The sequence below is a fragment of the Ranitomeya variabilis genome, chromosome 3, assembly GCF_051348905.1.
Source record: "Ranitomeya variabilis isolate aRanVar5 chromosome 3, aRanVar5.hap1, whole genome shotgun sequence".
Classification (NCBI taxonomy): domain Eukaryota; kingdom Metazoa; phylum Chordata; class Amphibia; order Anura; family Dendrobatidae; genus Ranitomeya; species Ranitomeya variabilis.
This window is the reverse complement of record NC_135234.1, coordinates 768,957,899-768,971,697: the sequence shown is the minus strand read 5'-3', so window position 1 is coordinate 768,971,697 and position 13,799 is coordinate 768,957,899. Positions and strand designations below refer to the sequence as shown.

General features: G+C 45.3%; 1 protein-coding gene across 2 annotated transcripts; it reads left to right on the top strand.

Moving 5' to 3' along the window:
* Window positions 1-7,012: 7,012 nt before the first annotated feature.
* LOC143817421 (uncharacterized) lies at window positions 7,013-11,880 on the top strand. Of its 2 annotated transcripts, XM_077298814.1 has the most exons (6): window positions 7,013-7,183; window positions 7,995-8,151; window positions 9,337-9,461; window positions 9,543-9,677; window positions 10,352-10,526; window positions 10,941-11,880. In XM_077298814.1, exons 5-6 carry the CDS (start codon window positions 10,457-10,459, stop codon window positions 11,789-11,791), a joined length of 921 nt encoding a protein of 306 aa, XP_077154929.1. In that variant the 5' UTR covers window positions 7,013-7,183; window positions 7,995-8,151; window positions 9,337-9,461; window positions 9,543-9,677; window positions 10,352-10,456; the 3' UTR covers window positions 11,792-11,880. The 2 variants fall into 2 exon arrangements, with proteins under 2 accessions (XP_077154929.1, XP_077154930.1); XM_077298815.1 differs by lacking the exon at window positions 7,995-8,151.
* The last annotated feature ends 1,919 nt before the right edge of the window (window positions 11,881-13,799 follow it).

Here is a 13,799-nt window from a genome sequence, read left to right as displayed (position 1 = left end):
CGCAAACCGCAGTGCACATGCTGCGGGAAAAAACGCGCAGAAACGCAGCGGTTTACAACCCGCAGCATGTCACTTCTTTGTGCAGAATCGCTGCGATTCTGCACCCATAGGAAAGCATTGAACCGCTTACTTCCCGCATGGGGCTGTGCCCACGTTGCGGGAAGTAAGCGGATAATGTGCGGGTGGTACCCAGGGTGGAGGAGAGGAGACTCTCCTCCAGGCCCTGGGAACCATATTTGGGTGTAAAAAAAAGAATTAAAATAAAAAATAATGCTATACTCACCTCTCAGCGCTGCCCGCGGCGTCCGGTCTGGGTTGATGTGCGAACAGGACCTGCGGTGATGTCGCGGTCACATGACCGTGATGACGCCGCGGTCACATGACCGTGATGTCACGAAGGGTCCTTCTCGGCACAGCATCTTTGGAAGCGGACCGCCGAGTGCAGCGCCGAGGAGATCGGGACGTCAGAGAGGGTGAGTATAGCCAATTTTTTAATTTTAACATTATACTATTGATGCTGCATATTGCTGCACATGCAGCATCAATAGTATAGGCGGAAACCCGCAGCGGAAACCGCGGAACAAACCGCGATAAATCTGCAGGGATAACCGCAGCGGGTTTGCCCTGCAGATTTATCAATTCCGCTGCGGGGGAACCCGCAGAGCACACCGCAAAGTGTGCACATAGCCTTAGAATGCCCTCCAGGATTTTACCCACAGTAGAGGTTAAGCTTACTGGCCTATAATTTCCGAGTTCAGTTTTTGTCCCCTTTTTGAATATTGGCACCACATTTGCTATACGCCAGTCCTGTGGTACAGACCCTGTTATTATGGAGTCTTTAAAGATTAAAAATAATGGTCTATCAATGACTGCACTTAGTTCCTGCAGTACTCGGGGGTGTATCCCATCCGGGCCCGGAGATTTGTCCATTTTAGTGATTTTTAGACGCCGCCGTACTTCCTGCTGGGTTAAGCAGGTGACATTTAATGGGGAATTTTTGTTATCACTGATCATATTGTCGCCATGGGATTTTCTTGTGTTAATACTGATGAAAAAAGTCATTTAGCATATTGGCTTTTTCCTCATCCTCATCCACCATTTCCCCCAGACTATTTTTAAGGGGGCCAACACTTTCATTTTTTAGTTTCTTACTATTTATGTAGTTAAAGAATATTTTGGGATTATTTTTACTCTCTCTGGCAATGAGTCTCTCTGTCTCAATCTTTGCTGCCTTGATTTGCTTTTTACAGAATTTATTTAATTTTCTGTATTTATTTAATGCCTCCTCACTACCTACTTCCTTTAATTCTCTAAATGCTTTATTTTTGTCACTTATTGCGCCCCTTACAGCTCTATTTAGCCATATTGGTTTCCTCCTATTTCTAGTATGTTTATTCCCATACGGTATATACTGTGCACAGGTCCTATCCAAAATGCTAATAAACGTCTCCCATTTTCTTTGTGTATTTTTATGTCTCAGGATTAGTGTTGAGCGATACCGTCCGATACTTGAAAGTATCGGTATCGGAAAGTATCGGCCAATACCGGCAAAGTATCGGATCTCGCCGATTCCGATACCCATGCAAGTCAATGGGACACCAAGTATCGGACAGTATCCTGATGGTTCCCAGGGTCTGAAGGAGAGGAAACTCTCCTTCAGGCCCTGGGATCCATATTACTGTGTAAAATAAAGAATTAAAATAAAAAATATTGATATACTCACCTGTCCGGAGGCCCCTGGACATCACCGCTGGTAACCGGCAGCCTTCTTTGCTTAAAATGAGCGCGTTCAGCACATTCCATGACGTCACGGCTTCTGATTGGTCGCGTGCCTGCCGCTCATGTGACCGCCAGGCGACCAATAACAAGCCGTGACGTCATTCTCAGGTCCTAAATTCCTAGAATTAGGAATTTAGGACCTGAGAATGACGTCACGGCTTGTGATTGGTCGCCTGGCGGTCACATGAGCGGCACGTGACCAATCAGAAGCCGTGACGTCATGGAAGGTGCTGAACGCGCTCATTTTAAGCAAAGCAGCCTGCCGGTTACTACCAGGGCACGTCAGAGGGTGAGTATATCCCTATTTTTTATTTTAATTCTTTATTTTTTACATGGATATGGATCCCAGGGCCTGAAGGAGAGTTTCCTCTCCTTTAGACCCTGGGAACCATACACTGGGAACTTCCGATTCCCAATACCACAAAAGTATCGGATCTCGGTATCGGAATTCCGATACAGCAAATATCGGCCGATACCCAATACTTGCGGTATCGGAATGCTCAACACTACTCAGGATATCATCCCAGTTAATTGCACCAAGATCCTCTCTTATCCGTTGGAAATTTGCCCTCCTGAAGTTTAGTGTCCTTGTCACCCCCCTACTACCCATCTTATTAAAGAATACATGAAAACTTATTATTTTGTGATCACTATTCCCCAAGTGACCCCCAACCCTTATATTTGATATGCGGTCTGGCCTGTTGGTTAATATTAGGTCTAGCAGTGCCCCCCTTCTTGTTGGGTCCTGAACCAGTTGTGAAAGGTAATTGTCTCTCATAGTTGTCAGACCCCGATCACCTTTACTGGAACTGCAGGTTTCTGTTCCCCAATCTATTTCAGGGTAGTTGAAGTCCCCCATAATAATGACTTCTCCTTGAGTCGCAGCTTCATCTATTTGCTTTACGAGGATATTCTCCATTGCTTCCATTATTTTTGGAGATTTATAACAAACCCCTATCAGTAATTTATTATTTTTTCCCCCTCCCCTTATCTCCACCCACAGAGACTCTACATTTTCATTAGATTCACCTATATTATCACGCCGGATGGGTTTTAAGGACGATTTTACATACAGACACACCCCACCCCATCGCTTATATGTACGGTCATTTCTGAACAGACTATAGCCCTGCAACTTAACAGCCCAGTCATGGCTCTCATCCAGCCATGTCTCAGATATCCCCACCATGTCATAATTATGCTCCAACAACATTAGTTCTACTTTCTCCATGTTGTTGGCAAAGCTTCTGGCATTAGTATACATGCACTTGATGTTCCTCTCTGTACCTCTATTCTTTCTTAAATTATTAACTGTTCTAACCCCACCTTCCATGCCACCCCCAACTTCCTTATTTGTGCCCAGGTCTCTATCTGCACTATCTTCCCCTCCTATAAAATGAATACCCTCCCCCAATCCCTAGTTTAAACACTCCTCCAACCTTCTAGCCATTTTCTCCCCCAGCACAGCTGCACCTTCCCCAGTGAGGTGCAGCCCGTCCCTAGCGTAGAGCCTGTAGCCCACTGAGAAGTTGGCCCAGTTCTGTAGGAACCCAAACCCCTCCTTCCTACACCAATCCTTGAGCCACTTATTAACCTCCCTAATCTCCCGTTGCCTCTCTGGCGTGGCACGTGGTACAGGCAGTACTTTGGAAAATACCACATTGGAGGTCCGTGCTTTAAGCTTGCAGCCTAATTCCCTGAAATCGTCTTTAATGACCTTCCACTTACCTCTAACTTTGTCATTTGTGCCAATGTGCACCATGACCGCTGGGTCCTCACCAGCCTCTCCCAGTAATCTGTCCACCTGATCAGCGATGTGTTGGACTCGAGTGCCAGGTAGGCAGCACACCGTCCAACGATCCCTGTCTTTGTGACAGATTGCCCTATCTGTTCCCCTAATAATTGAGTCCCCCACTACCAGCACCTGTCTGGCCTGCCCTGCTCTCCTATTTCCCCCCTTACTGGAGCAGTCACTCCTCCGGCTTTCAGATGACATCCCTGGCTGCAGCAGTGCTACAACTGTACTGGCACCCCCCTCATCTGCCAACTTAGCAAACTTATTGGGGTGTGCCAGATCAGGACTAGCCTCCCTGACACTCTTCCCTCTACCCCGCTTCCTAACTGTCACCCAGCTTGCTACTTCACTGTCCTGCAGCTCCATCCTACCATTCCCCCCTCATCTATCCCATTGAGCGTCTGCTCAGTGAGCAGAAGACTCCTGTTGTGAATTCCGCTCTTGGGCTCCCTCCGGTGGTTGTAAGTGGCACTTTTGTGAGTTCTGCTCTTGGGCTCCCTCCGGTGGTTGTACAACTGGCCCACCCAGATAACAGACATCTTCTGGGAAACAGGAAGATCCGAAATAAAATCCACCACAGAGTTTACAAAAATCTCCACACCTGACTAAAGGTGTGGAGGGTAAATCTGCTTTCCAGAGCTTCCAGCTTAACTGAATAAATCCATACTGACAAGCTGGACAAGAAAAAACATAGAAAGAGCTGAATGATTAAGTCCACAATATGTGGACAGCAAAAGAACAAGCAAGGACTTATCTTTGCTGAACTGGTAAGAATATCAGGGAAATCCAAGCAGAGATGTGGATCCAACCAGGAACCATTGACAACTGGCCCAGGCTGAAGGATAGAGCCAGGTTAAATAGCCGAGTCAGAAAGACGATCAGTGGAAGCAGCTGCTGACTGCTAAATCCAAGGAGCAGCAGTTCCACTCAAAACCACCGGAGGGAGCCCAAGAGCAGAACTCACAAAAGTGCCACTTACAGCCACCGGAGGGAGCCCAAGAGCGAAATTCACAACAGACTCCTCTCCATATTGTCTATGGAGACAATAACATTTCCCAGTGAATGCAAAAATGAAAAATTCATCAAAAACGCTGCGTGTGAACATAGCTCAAGTGGTGGAGGAACATTTTTGTTTTGGGTTATTTATTTTGCCTAATATACAAGTCGTTACCCTGGAAAGGATGTACCTCAACATATTTCCCAGGAAAATCCATTTTGGTTTCATTTTTGTATGTTTTCATGTGCGCCTGTAAAAGTGGCGTAAGACTCTGACAACATTGTTCACAACAGTGACCTGGGAGTCAGAAATGCTTCTAGGGGTCTTCCCCATTATGTTCCCGTGTAATTTGAGAACTGTTCCCATAGATTTCTGATTCCCGGAAAAGACCTCCGGGGGGAGGGGGGGTGTCACGGCAAAAAAACTCAGGTTTTCTAGGCTTATATTGGGCTCGTTGCTCATGTTGAGCACCCAAGCATTCCAATCTGCTCGACACGAGCAACAAGCACCCGAGCATTTTCTGCTCGCTCATCACTAGTCCTAATATTTCCGGTACCTGAAAAAAACGGTACCGGAGATGTCAGTGACATATACAATTATTACAGTAATGTAATGGTAAACCCACATGTAAGGGTAAACCTCAAACCCTACAGAATCCCCGAACCACACCAGGAGATAATCTGCAAGGAGGTGAAGAGAATGCTGGACCTCGGGGTGATAGAGGAATCAAGAAGTAGCTGGTCAAGTCCCATCGTCCTCGTATCGAAGCCCAATGGCGAGTAGCGATTTTGTAATGACTACTGCAGGCTCAATGAGGTGTCCAGTGTTGACGCGTACCCAATGTCCCGCATGGACGAACTCACATGGGATGTTATATACCTGGTAACGAGAATCAGGCAGTGTCTCTTGGGAGAGCAGGAACTCCAACTGTGCGGGTCAACTGCAGGGGAATCCTGCAGGGAAAGGACTCATATGGGCTGTGTTTTCTTTGTTTTACCTTTATGCCAGCAAGGCTCGGTTTATTTTGCTGAACCCGCCAAGGTTTATGCTATCCACAATAAACCAGCAGGTGATCATCTACCAGAACGTTTCCTCTGTCTACCTGGGAAAGCAGCGGAGTGTGTCAACCCCTCACAACATGTACAGAAAGCTGCACACACACTGTACTAATTGTATATGTCACTGACATCTATATATCTATCTATTCTATGTGTAATAAATAATCTTTATTTTTTATAAATATATTTTTATATCTTTATATAGCGCTAACATATTCCACAGCGCTTTACAGGTTTGCACACATTATCGTCACTGTCCCTGTTACAATCTAAATTCCTTATCAGTATGTCTTTGGAATGTGGGAGGAAACTGGAGTACCCGGAGGAAACCCATGGAAACACGGAGAGAACATACAAACTCTTTGCAGATGTTGTCTTGAGGGCTTGAACCCAGGACTCCAGCGCTGCAAGGCTGCTGTGCTATCAACTGCGCCACCGTGCTGTGTGTATAACCCATATATCTGTATCTATGTGTGTAATCCATCTCTTCTAGACTGTCGGGTCCCGGTGTCATTTTAGAGTACGTGGCTGCTGAATTACCGACTTTTCTTCTATCTATATAATATTTATACATATATCTGTGTGTGTCACTGACATCTATATATCTATGTGTATACTGTATATCTATTCTAACCTGTCACTCTGTGATTTTACTGTATGCAGCACATGAATTGCAGGCTTTTTATCTATCTATCTATTTATCATCTACTTTAAAATACTTTAGTGGCAACACAATTATTACCGATCACAAATCCGAATGTGCCACATTTGTGCCGAATTTGTGTTTGTCGATCGTTTTACAAACATATTAGCACATGTCCTGTCATCACTTCTATCATGGAAATGCCCCTTTGACTAATGTTATCATTCATCCAATAGACTGTATGAGGACATGAGGTTCTGGTGATGGTCGGCCTGGAATCACATGATGACACAATTCCCAGAACACTGCCCCCTATCAGTGGAAATGTGAGAAAATCCAATAATGACACCAAATGCTTGAAGACTTTATCCTGAGCATCAGATTATATAGTTCAATGTATCTTTATAGAGAGAATGAGAAGATAAAAGAAACTGTCAGAAAAGAGTAAATGTGTTATAATGTCATATGATGAGAATTGGAAATGGGAAACGCTCAGCCAAACCTCTGTAACCACCGGCTGTAATCTAACACCTGGAAACCGCCAGGATGTTATTTCATTCATCCCTATTTGTGCCTCCATCATTATCAGCTGCTTTATAAGGGGCAGATAGTGAGAGAAAAAGTATTGGTTATTCCGCTGCATTGTGACATCATCTCTTACCTTATATGGAAGCGGGCAGTGATGTCACACAGGTGAGTGATGATGTCACAATAGAGCGGAACCTTAAAAACCCTCCGTTCCATCTCACTGGCTCAGACTTGGTATATGTCTGTCTGCTGACAACACTGTACCTAGATCTTCTCCTTGTGAGATTAGCGATTTACTTGAATAGAGGAAAACTTCTGTATTAGCGAATTAATACTTCTGGATTTTCCTGAAGATCACTGACTGAGGACTTCTACATCTGGAGGTAAGTCTATTTTGTGTTGTTATTTATGAAACTATTATTATTTATTGTTATAGCGCCATTTTTTCCATGGCGTTTTACATGTGAGGAGGGGTATACATAATAAAAACAAGTGCAATAGTCTTGAACAATACAAGTCACAACTGGTACAGGAGGAGAGAGGACCCTGCCCGCGAGGGCTCACAATCTACAAGGGATGGGTGAGAATACAGTAGGTGAGGATAGAGCTGGTCATGCAGCGGTTTGGTCGATCGGTGGTTACTGCAGGTTGTAGGCTTGTCGGAAGAGGTGGGTCTTCAGGTTCTAACTAGAAGCTTTCTTCTCATTATTTTTTCATGTATTCTTGAATTTTGTATGAAAACACTTTTTGCATTTGTTGCCATTTTCTGACACCCGTAGCGGTTTCTTTTTTCGTGATTTGGGGTTGGGTGAAGGATTATTTTTTGCACCCTGAGCTGTCGTTTTTACTGATACCATGATGGGGAACATGCGATGTTTTGATGAGTAACTCGTCCGGCACAAATCACGGCACAATACAACAGAAAAAACATTTTCATGAATATTTTTATTTACAATTCATGAAACAAATCCAGTCCTCAGTGACCGGATATAAGAGTAGGAATGGCCGCGAGAAAACCAGGGAGCAAATATCAGTGTCCAGCAATTTACAGGGGGACGAGGGGAGATTTCCTTTATTAATAAATAGTAGTAATAATAATGGCAGCCAGCGCTCTACTTGTATGGGGCAGGGCGGGCTGCACCAGGGATTATAGCACTGTGTAATATGGCTCCAATGTTTTCTCCTCCCCTTCAGATCTCCCTCCTGACTCTGTCTGGTCCAGGACCACAGAGGGGACGTCAGCTCCTGGCTGTCTGGTCCAGGACCACAGAGGGGACGTCAGTCACCACCTACATAAGCTGAGAAGAGAACGTCAGCGTGCACAGGACCCGCAGAGCCGGACATCTGTAGAGTGAGTATAATGGCGGAGGAGCCACCGCCGGGGTCCATCTTCTTACACTAATTAGATAAGTGGAGGAGGCCGGACCACGGCTGTCGGCACTAACCACTGAGTTAGGCCAGAATTGCACCTGACAACCTCCCGAATTTAACCACTATCATTCGGCTACTTGTTGGCTGATTGTCGGGTGTCTGATGGCCATTAAAGCATTTCTTACTGCTGGAAAATACTGACCAAATACTGAGCATGTGAACGTGGCCTAAAGCTGAAAATTATTTGGTTTAGATCTGAAATAAAACTTGTGTCAGAGTATAATGTAGCCCCCCCCTCATAAAATATGTAGCTCCCCTCATAAAATATAATGCAGCCCCCTCATAGAGTATAATGCATCCCCTCCCATAGAGTATAATGTAGCCCCCTTAAATAAAATAATGTAGCCCCCTCGTAGAATATAATGCAGCCCTCAAATAGAATAATGCAGCCCCCTCATAGAGTAAAATGCAGCCCCTTCATAGGGTATAATGCAGTCCCCTTAAAGAATATAATGTAGCCCCCTCAAATACTATAATGCAGCCCCCCATAGAGTAAAATGCTGCCCCTTCATAGGGTATAATGCAAACTCCCATAGAATATAATGTAGCCCCCTCATATAATATAATGCAGCCCCTCCATAGAATATAATGTAGCCTCTCCATAGAATATAATACAGCCCCACAGTCCTACAGTCTTATGGCCACCAGTACTAACTGATATATATATATATATATATATATATATATATATATATCCCACAATCCTCACCTCTCCTCCTCATTCCCCTGCGGTTCCAGACTCTGCTCCAGTCTCAGCAGCTGCACTGCCATCTGCCCGGCACACAGTATGAGGTGACGTCATCGCGCACCGGCTGTGTCAGAGGCAGAGGGCAATGATGGAGCAGGGAGTATCATCTGATGCCCTCTCCTCTATTATTGCACCTATGATGCGGATACAGTTGAATGCGGCACATGCTGGGGGCAGCAGCGGTGGAGCAGCAGGCGACAGGAGGAAGGAGCCGACTGCTGCGGCTAAAGTCTGTGCCCGCTGCTAAAGAGAAATGAATATTCACTGCTCCCCACGCCCATGGCCAGTCCGACCCGGGCTCTACACACAGAACTGAGGAATAAAATGGTAAAAACTCATCTGTTCCTTATACTACAGGTGGAATAATACTCTACTGCTGGAAGGTTCTCAAAGTTTTACTTGTTGAGCGTTGAAAACTCCAAGTGTAAACTTTGTTCTGGATTAGGAATCTTATTTCCATCGGGAATTCACCAGATATTACTGTAAGTATTCTGAGGTCATAACAAACATTTCCTGCCTAAAAATAAAAGAATAAAATCTGACCGATCTATTGTTCATTTTAGGGTTGATAAACGACTACAGAGCTGAAATCTTGACAAGAAGATCCCTGTCGATTACTAAGATCCCAGCTGAATTCTGTAGCACTACTAGTGACATCACATTTCTTGGATTTACAAGAAGAGTAAAGTAGTTAGAAGGTAACGATACTTTTCTGTAACATTTAAGTCTAAGTTGCAATGTGTGACCATGATGTGAGGAATAGCGCCATTTCCGGCCATTATATGGCTTGTATGGTATTTTGTATTGTTCTACAATTTTCACCCTACAGTCACTATCTCTAATTTGCATTTGTCTTTGAATCAGTGTCTCCCGCAAAAAAAGTATTTTACCTCTTTCCTTAGGCAGCACAGAGCCATGGAGGAAAGTATATATCAGTACTGAGCATTGCAGCTGTGAATCCAGCTCTGGTCTAAGCTAATATACCTGCTAGAATCCTGCAGGACAATGATTCTGTGCTTCCTCCTGGCAGTGCTCCTCCTCTGCCTCCTAACTTGTGAAATCTCTGTGCAGAGCAAGAGGGATTACAGGAGGTTATTCAGAGTTAATGAGCTCAGGAGACGGGAAAGGGGAGGAATTGACCCATAAGAATAGATTAAAGACGATTTCTCTGATATCATATGTTACAAAGTTTCTTATAATCACTTATACTAGTGATTTATACAGTTTGTTGCCGGGCAGTTCCCATGTAAACACTTTCTCGATGTTTTGCGGCTTCATCTTCTCGTCCTTCCATACTACTTATGGTCACTACTTTTTGGCTTTTGCGGTTTATTGTCCTATAACTTTTTTCCATTTGTGGATTATTTTGCAGGACTTCTCGCGCACTGAGTGACTTCTGCGTGTTGCTCTGCGCTGTGAGATCTGCGACTATTGTGCGCCGGAAGAGAACTTTACTGAACACTTTTGAGGAGAAACCATGAGTTCTCGGGAATTGAGGCAGCTGATCATGGACAACATTGCATGGATGAACCGGCCAGAAAACCGAAGTAAGTGAACCTTTACAATGTAAGGGGTGTGTGTGGGGGGATTATACCGGGGTCTTTTTGTCGTCACCCCAGTAACAACAGGTTCCACTCTCTAGTTCTTTCCATAAGAGGAGTTAGAAATATTTCTGCCTGTATACTGGGGACAATGTTAGACGGGGAACTAAACTAATAACTCTGGGTATTGTAGTAGTGACGATCGGTGGGGTCCGGACCCTCAGACCAGCACACATCGCTCACAACAGGGGTCAACATGCTTAGATTATTCTTGGGTGTGTGCAGAGCGGTGTCCCGGCCCAGTAAAAAGTTATAGAGAAATAATAGATAGATAATAGATAGATAATAGATGATAGACACATTTGTACCTGTCATTTATGATATTTTCTGTCATTATAATACATGAGTTTTTCCCTTCAGATCAGAGCCCTGTGATCGGAAGACTCAGGTCGTCTCAGACAAGAGGAGGAAGGATTGAAGATGACAGAGATTATTTACCTTCTCCAGAGAGAAGAAGAAGAGTTAGAGACCCATCCAGGCGCTCAGTACGAGAGGAGACCAGACACAGGAGCCGTTCGCCACATAGGCCGCTACCTGACCGTCCCATCTCTCCTGAGCCTTTACCACCGACCACGCGCCCTGACAATCTCAGGCCTGCGGAAGCTTTACCACCGACCACGCGCCCTGACAATCTCAGGCCTGCGGAGGCTTTACCACCAACCACGCTCCCTGACAATCTCAGGCCTGCGGAAGCTTTACCACCGACCACGCTCCCTGACAATCTCAGGCCTGCAGAGGCTTTACCACCGACCACGCTCCCTGACCGTCACAGTTCTGCTGATGCGTCACTACCGAGCAGCAGCAATAACAGGAGTGGTGGAAATGAAGCGGCAACCACCTCCGGGGCCGATCCTCAGCCAAATTTTATTCCACCATCCGTCGGCACAGATGCTGAGAATCAGGCCGGATTAGATTCAGATGAGGATACAACACCACCGCAGGCTGCACCCCTGCGGAGGAGAGGACGGCGGAGAGGAATGACAAGGATACGGCAAATAGAACGCCTTCCTACCAGGAGCGCCACAGGCCAGGAGGAGATTCCTTCTTGTGCCATATGCCTAGGTGATTATGAAGTAGGTGAGCAGCTTATTGTGCTGCCCTGCCGACATCTTTTTCATCAGAGCTGCATTACACCATGGCTCCGCCAAAACCGCTACTGTCCTTACTGCCGCCAAAACTGTTTCCAACAGAACAGACAGAGAAGAGCATAAATCCCAACATGTGCTCGTGTACCCATCCCCTATATATATTTATTTCCTTTATTAATGATTTTTACTAAATAAAATGTATGTTTTTTATACTTATGAAGTCAGCACTCCATTTTTTCAGTTTTCTATGTTACCAGGAGTTTCTTCGTGTACTGCCATATTGATACATTTATAGAGGAACAGTCACACGATGCAACTACTTTTTACCTATTTATGCATCATTTCCGGAATTTTCTAAACTGCATCGGTGATATGTCCGCCACTGCATTACAGAATCCATTTAGCTCTAGTGGTCCCCATACTTGCCATAATCCGTTCTGCAATTTCTGGGGCAACACCTCTATTAAATCTGTGGACAGTTTGCTCCAATTTCAAATCAAGCACTAAATCTATTGTAATACTTCTAATCTGATTTACTATGCTGCACGTGAGTGTCCATATATATGGGGCTGCATTACACTATAGAGGCTGCCTATGGGGGTGCATTATATTAGGGGCTGCATTACACTATAGAGGCTGCCTATGGGGGTGCATTATATTAGGGGCTGCATTATACTAAAGAGGCTGCGTTATACTATAGAGGCTGCCTATGGGGGAGCATTATATTACATTATACTAGGGGGTGCATTATATTATAGAAGCTGCCTTTGGAGGTGCATTATATTAGGGGCTGAATTATACTATAGAGGCTGCCTGTGGCGGTGCATTATATTATAGAGGCTGCCTATGGGATGCATTATACTATAAAGGCTGCGTTTGGGGCTGCATTATACTATAAAGGCTGCCTGTGGGGGTGCATTATACTATAGAGGCTGCCTATGGGCCTACATTATACTATAGAGGCTGCCTATGGGGGGGGCATTATATTAGGGGCTGCCTTACACTATAGAGTCTGCATTATACTATAGAGTCTGCCTATGGGGGATGCATTATACTACTGAGTCGGCCTATGGGGGTGCATTATACTATAGAGTCTGCCTATAGAGGCTGCCTATGGCGGGTGCATTATGCTATAGAGGCTGCCTATGGGGGTGCATTATATTAGGGGCTGCATTATACTATAGTCTCCTTATGGGAGGTACATTATACTATAGAGTCTGCCTATGGGGGGTGCATTATACTATGGAGTCTGACTACGGGGGGTGCATTACACTTTAGAGTCTGCCTATGGCGGGTGCATTATGCTGCCGAGAGCACAACGGAGGGGCGCCGCTGCATCTACAGTCCCCTGCAATGGATTCAGTCTCCTCCTACGGAGGGAGATCCATCATCCGGGGTCAGATGTGTCAGCCCCTCTGGAAACAAAAGGCATGCTGGGAGATGTAGTTCCATGATGTCATTAATGAGGGAAGTAGCCGGGTCGTCCTTCCTACACCACACGACGTACCCCAGAGCCTTCGAGCCGCTCCTCATCCTCTTCATCCGGGGTGGAGAGGACGCGGATGAACGACAGACCGAACTGCTCCTGCTTGTTGAAGGGCTGCGTGCAGGTGACACGGTCCCACTTCTCCAGGGCGGCTCCTGCGAGGAAGTCTCCTGCCGAGGGGAGTCTGCTCTACAGAAAAACCTGCAGTCCCCCCAGAGCAGCACACACTCCAGTCACCTCCAGAGCTGCATCCACTGAAAATATTCATATACTCCAGCCACCACCAGAGCTGCATCCACAGATAATATTCATATACTCCAGCCACCTCCAGAGCTGCATCCACAGAAAATATTCATATACTCCAGCCACCTCCAGAGCTGCATCCACTGAAAATATGCATATACTCCAGCCACCTCCAGAGCTGCAGTCTGTAAATTCACACATTATGCTCCACTCACATCTACAGTGGCATGTAACCGTTTATCCCCTGCTGGCCAGAATCACTGTTATTGTGAACAGTGAAGAGAGCTGAAGATGAAATGATCTGTAAAAGGCCTAAAGTTACAGATGACGCCTCTCCTTGGTGTTTTAGGCAATAAAAATATATATTATTTTCATCGTTTACATTTTAAAAATTATAAAAAG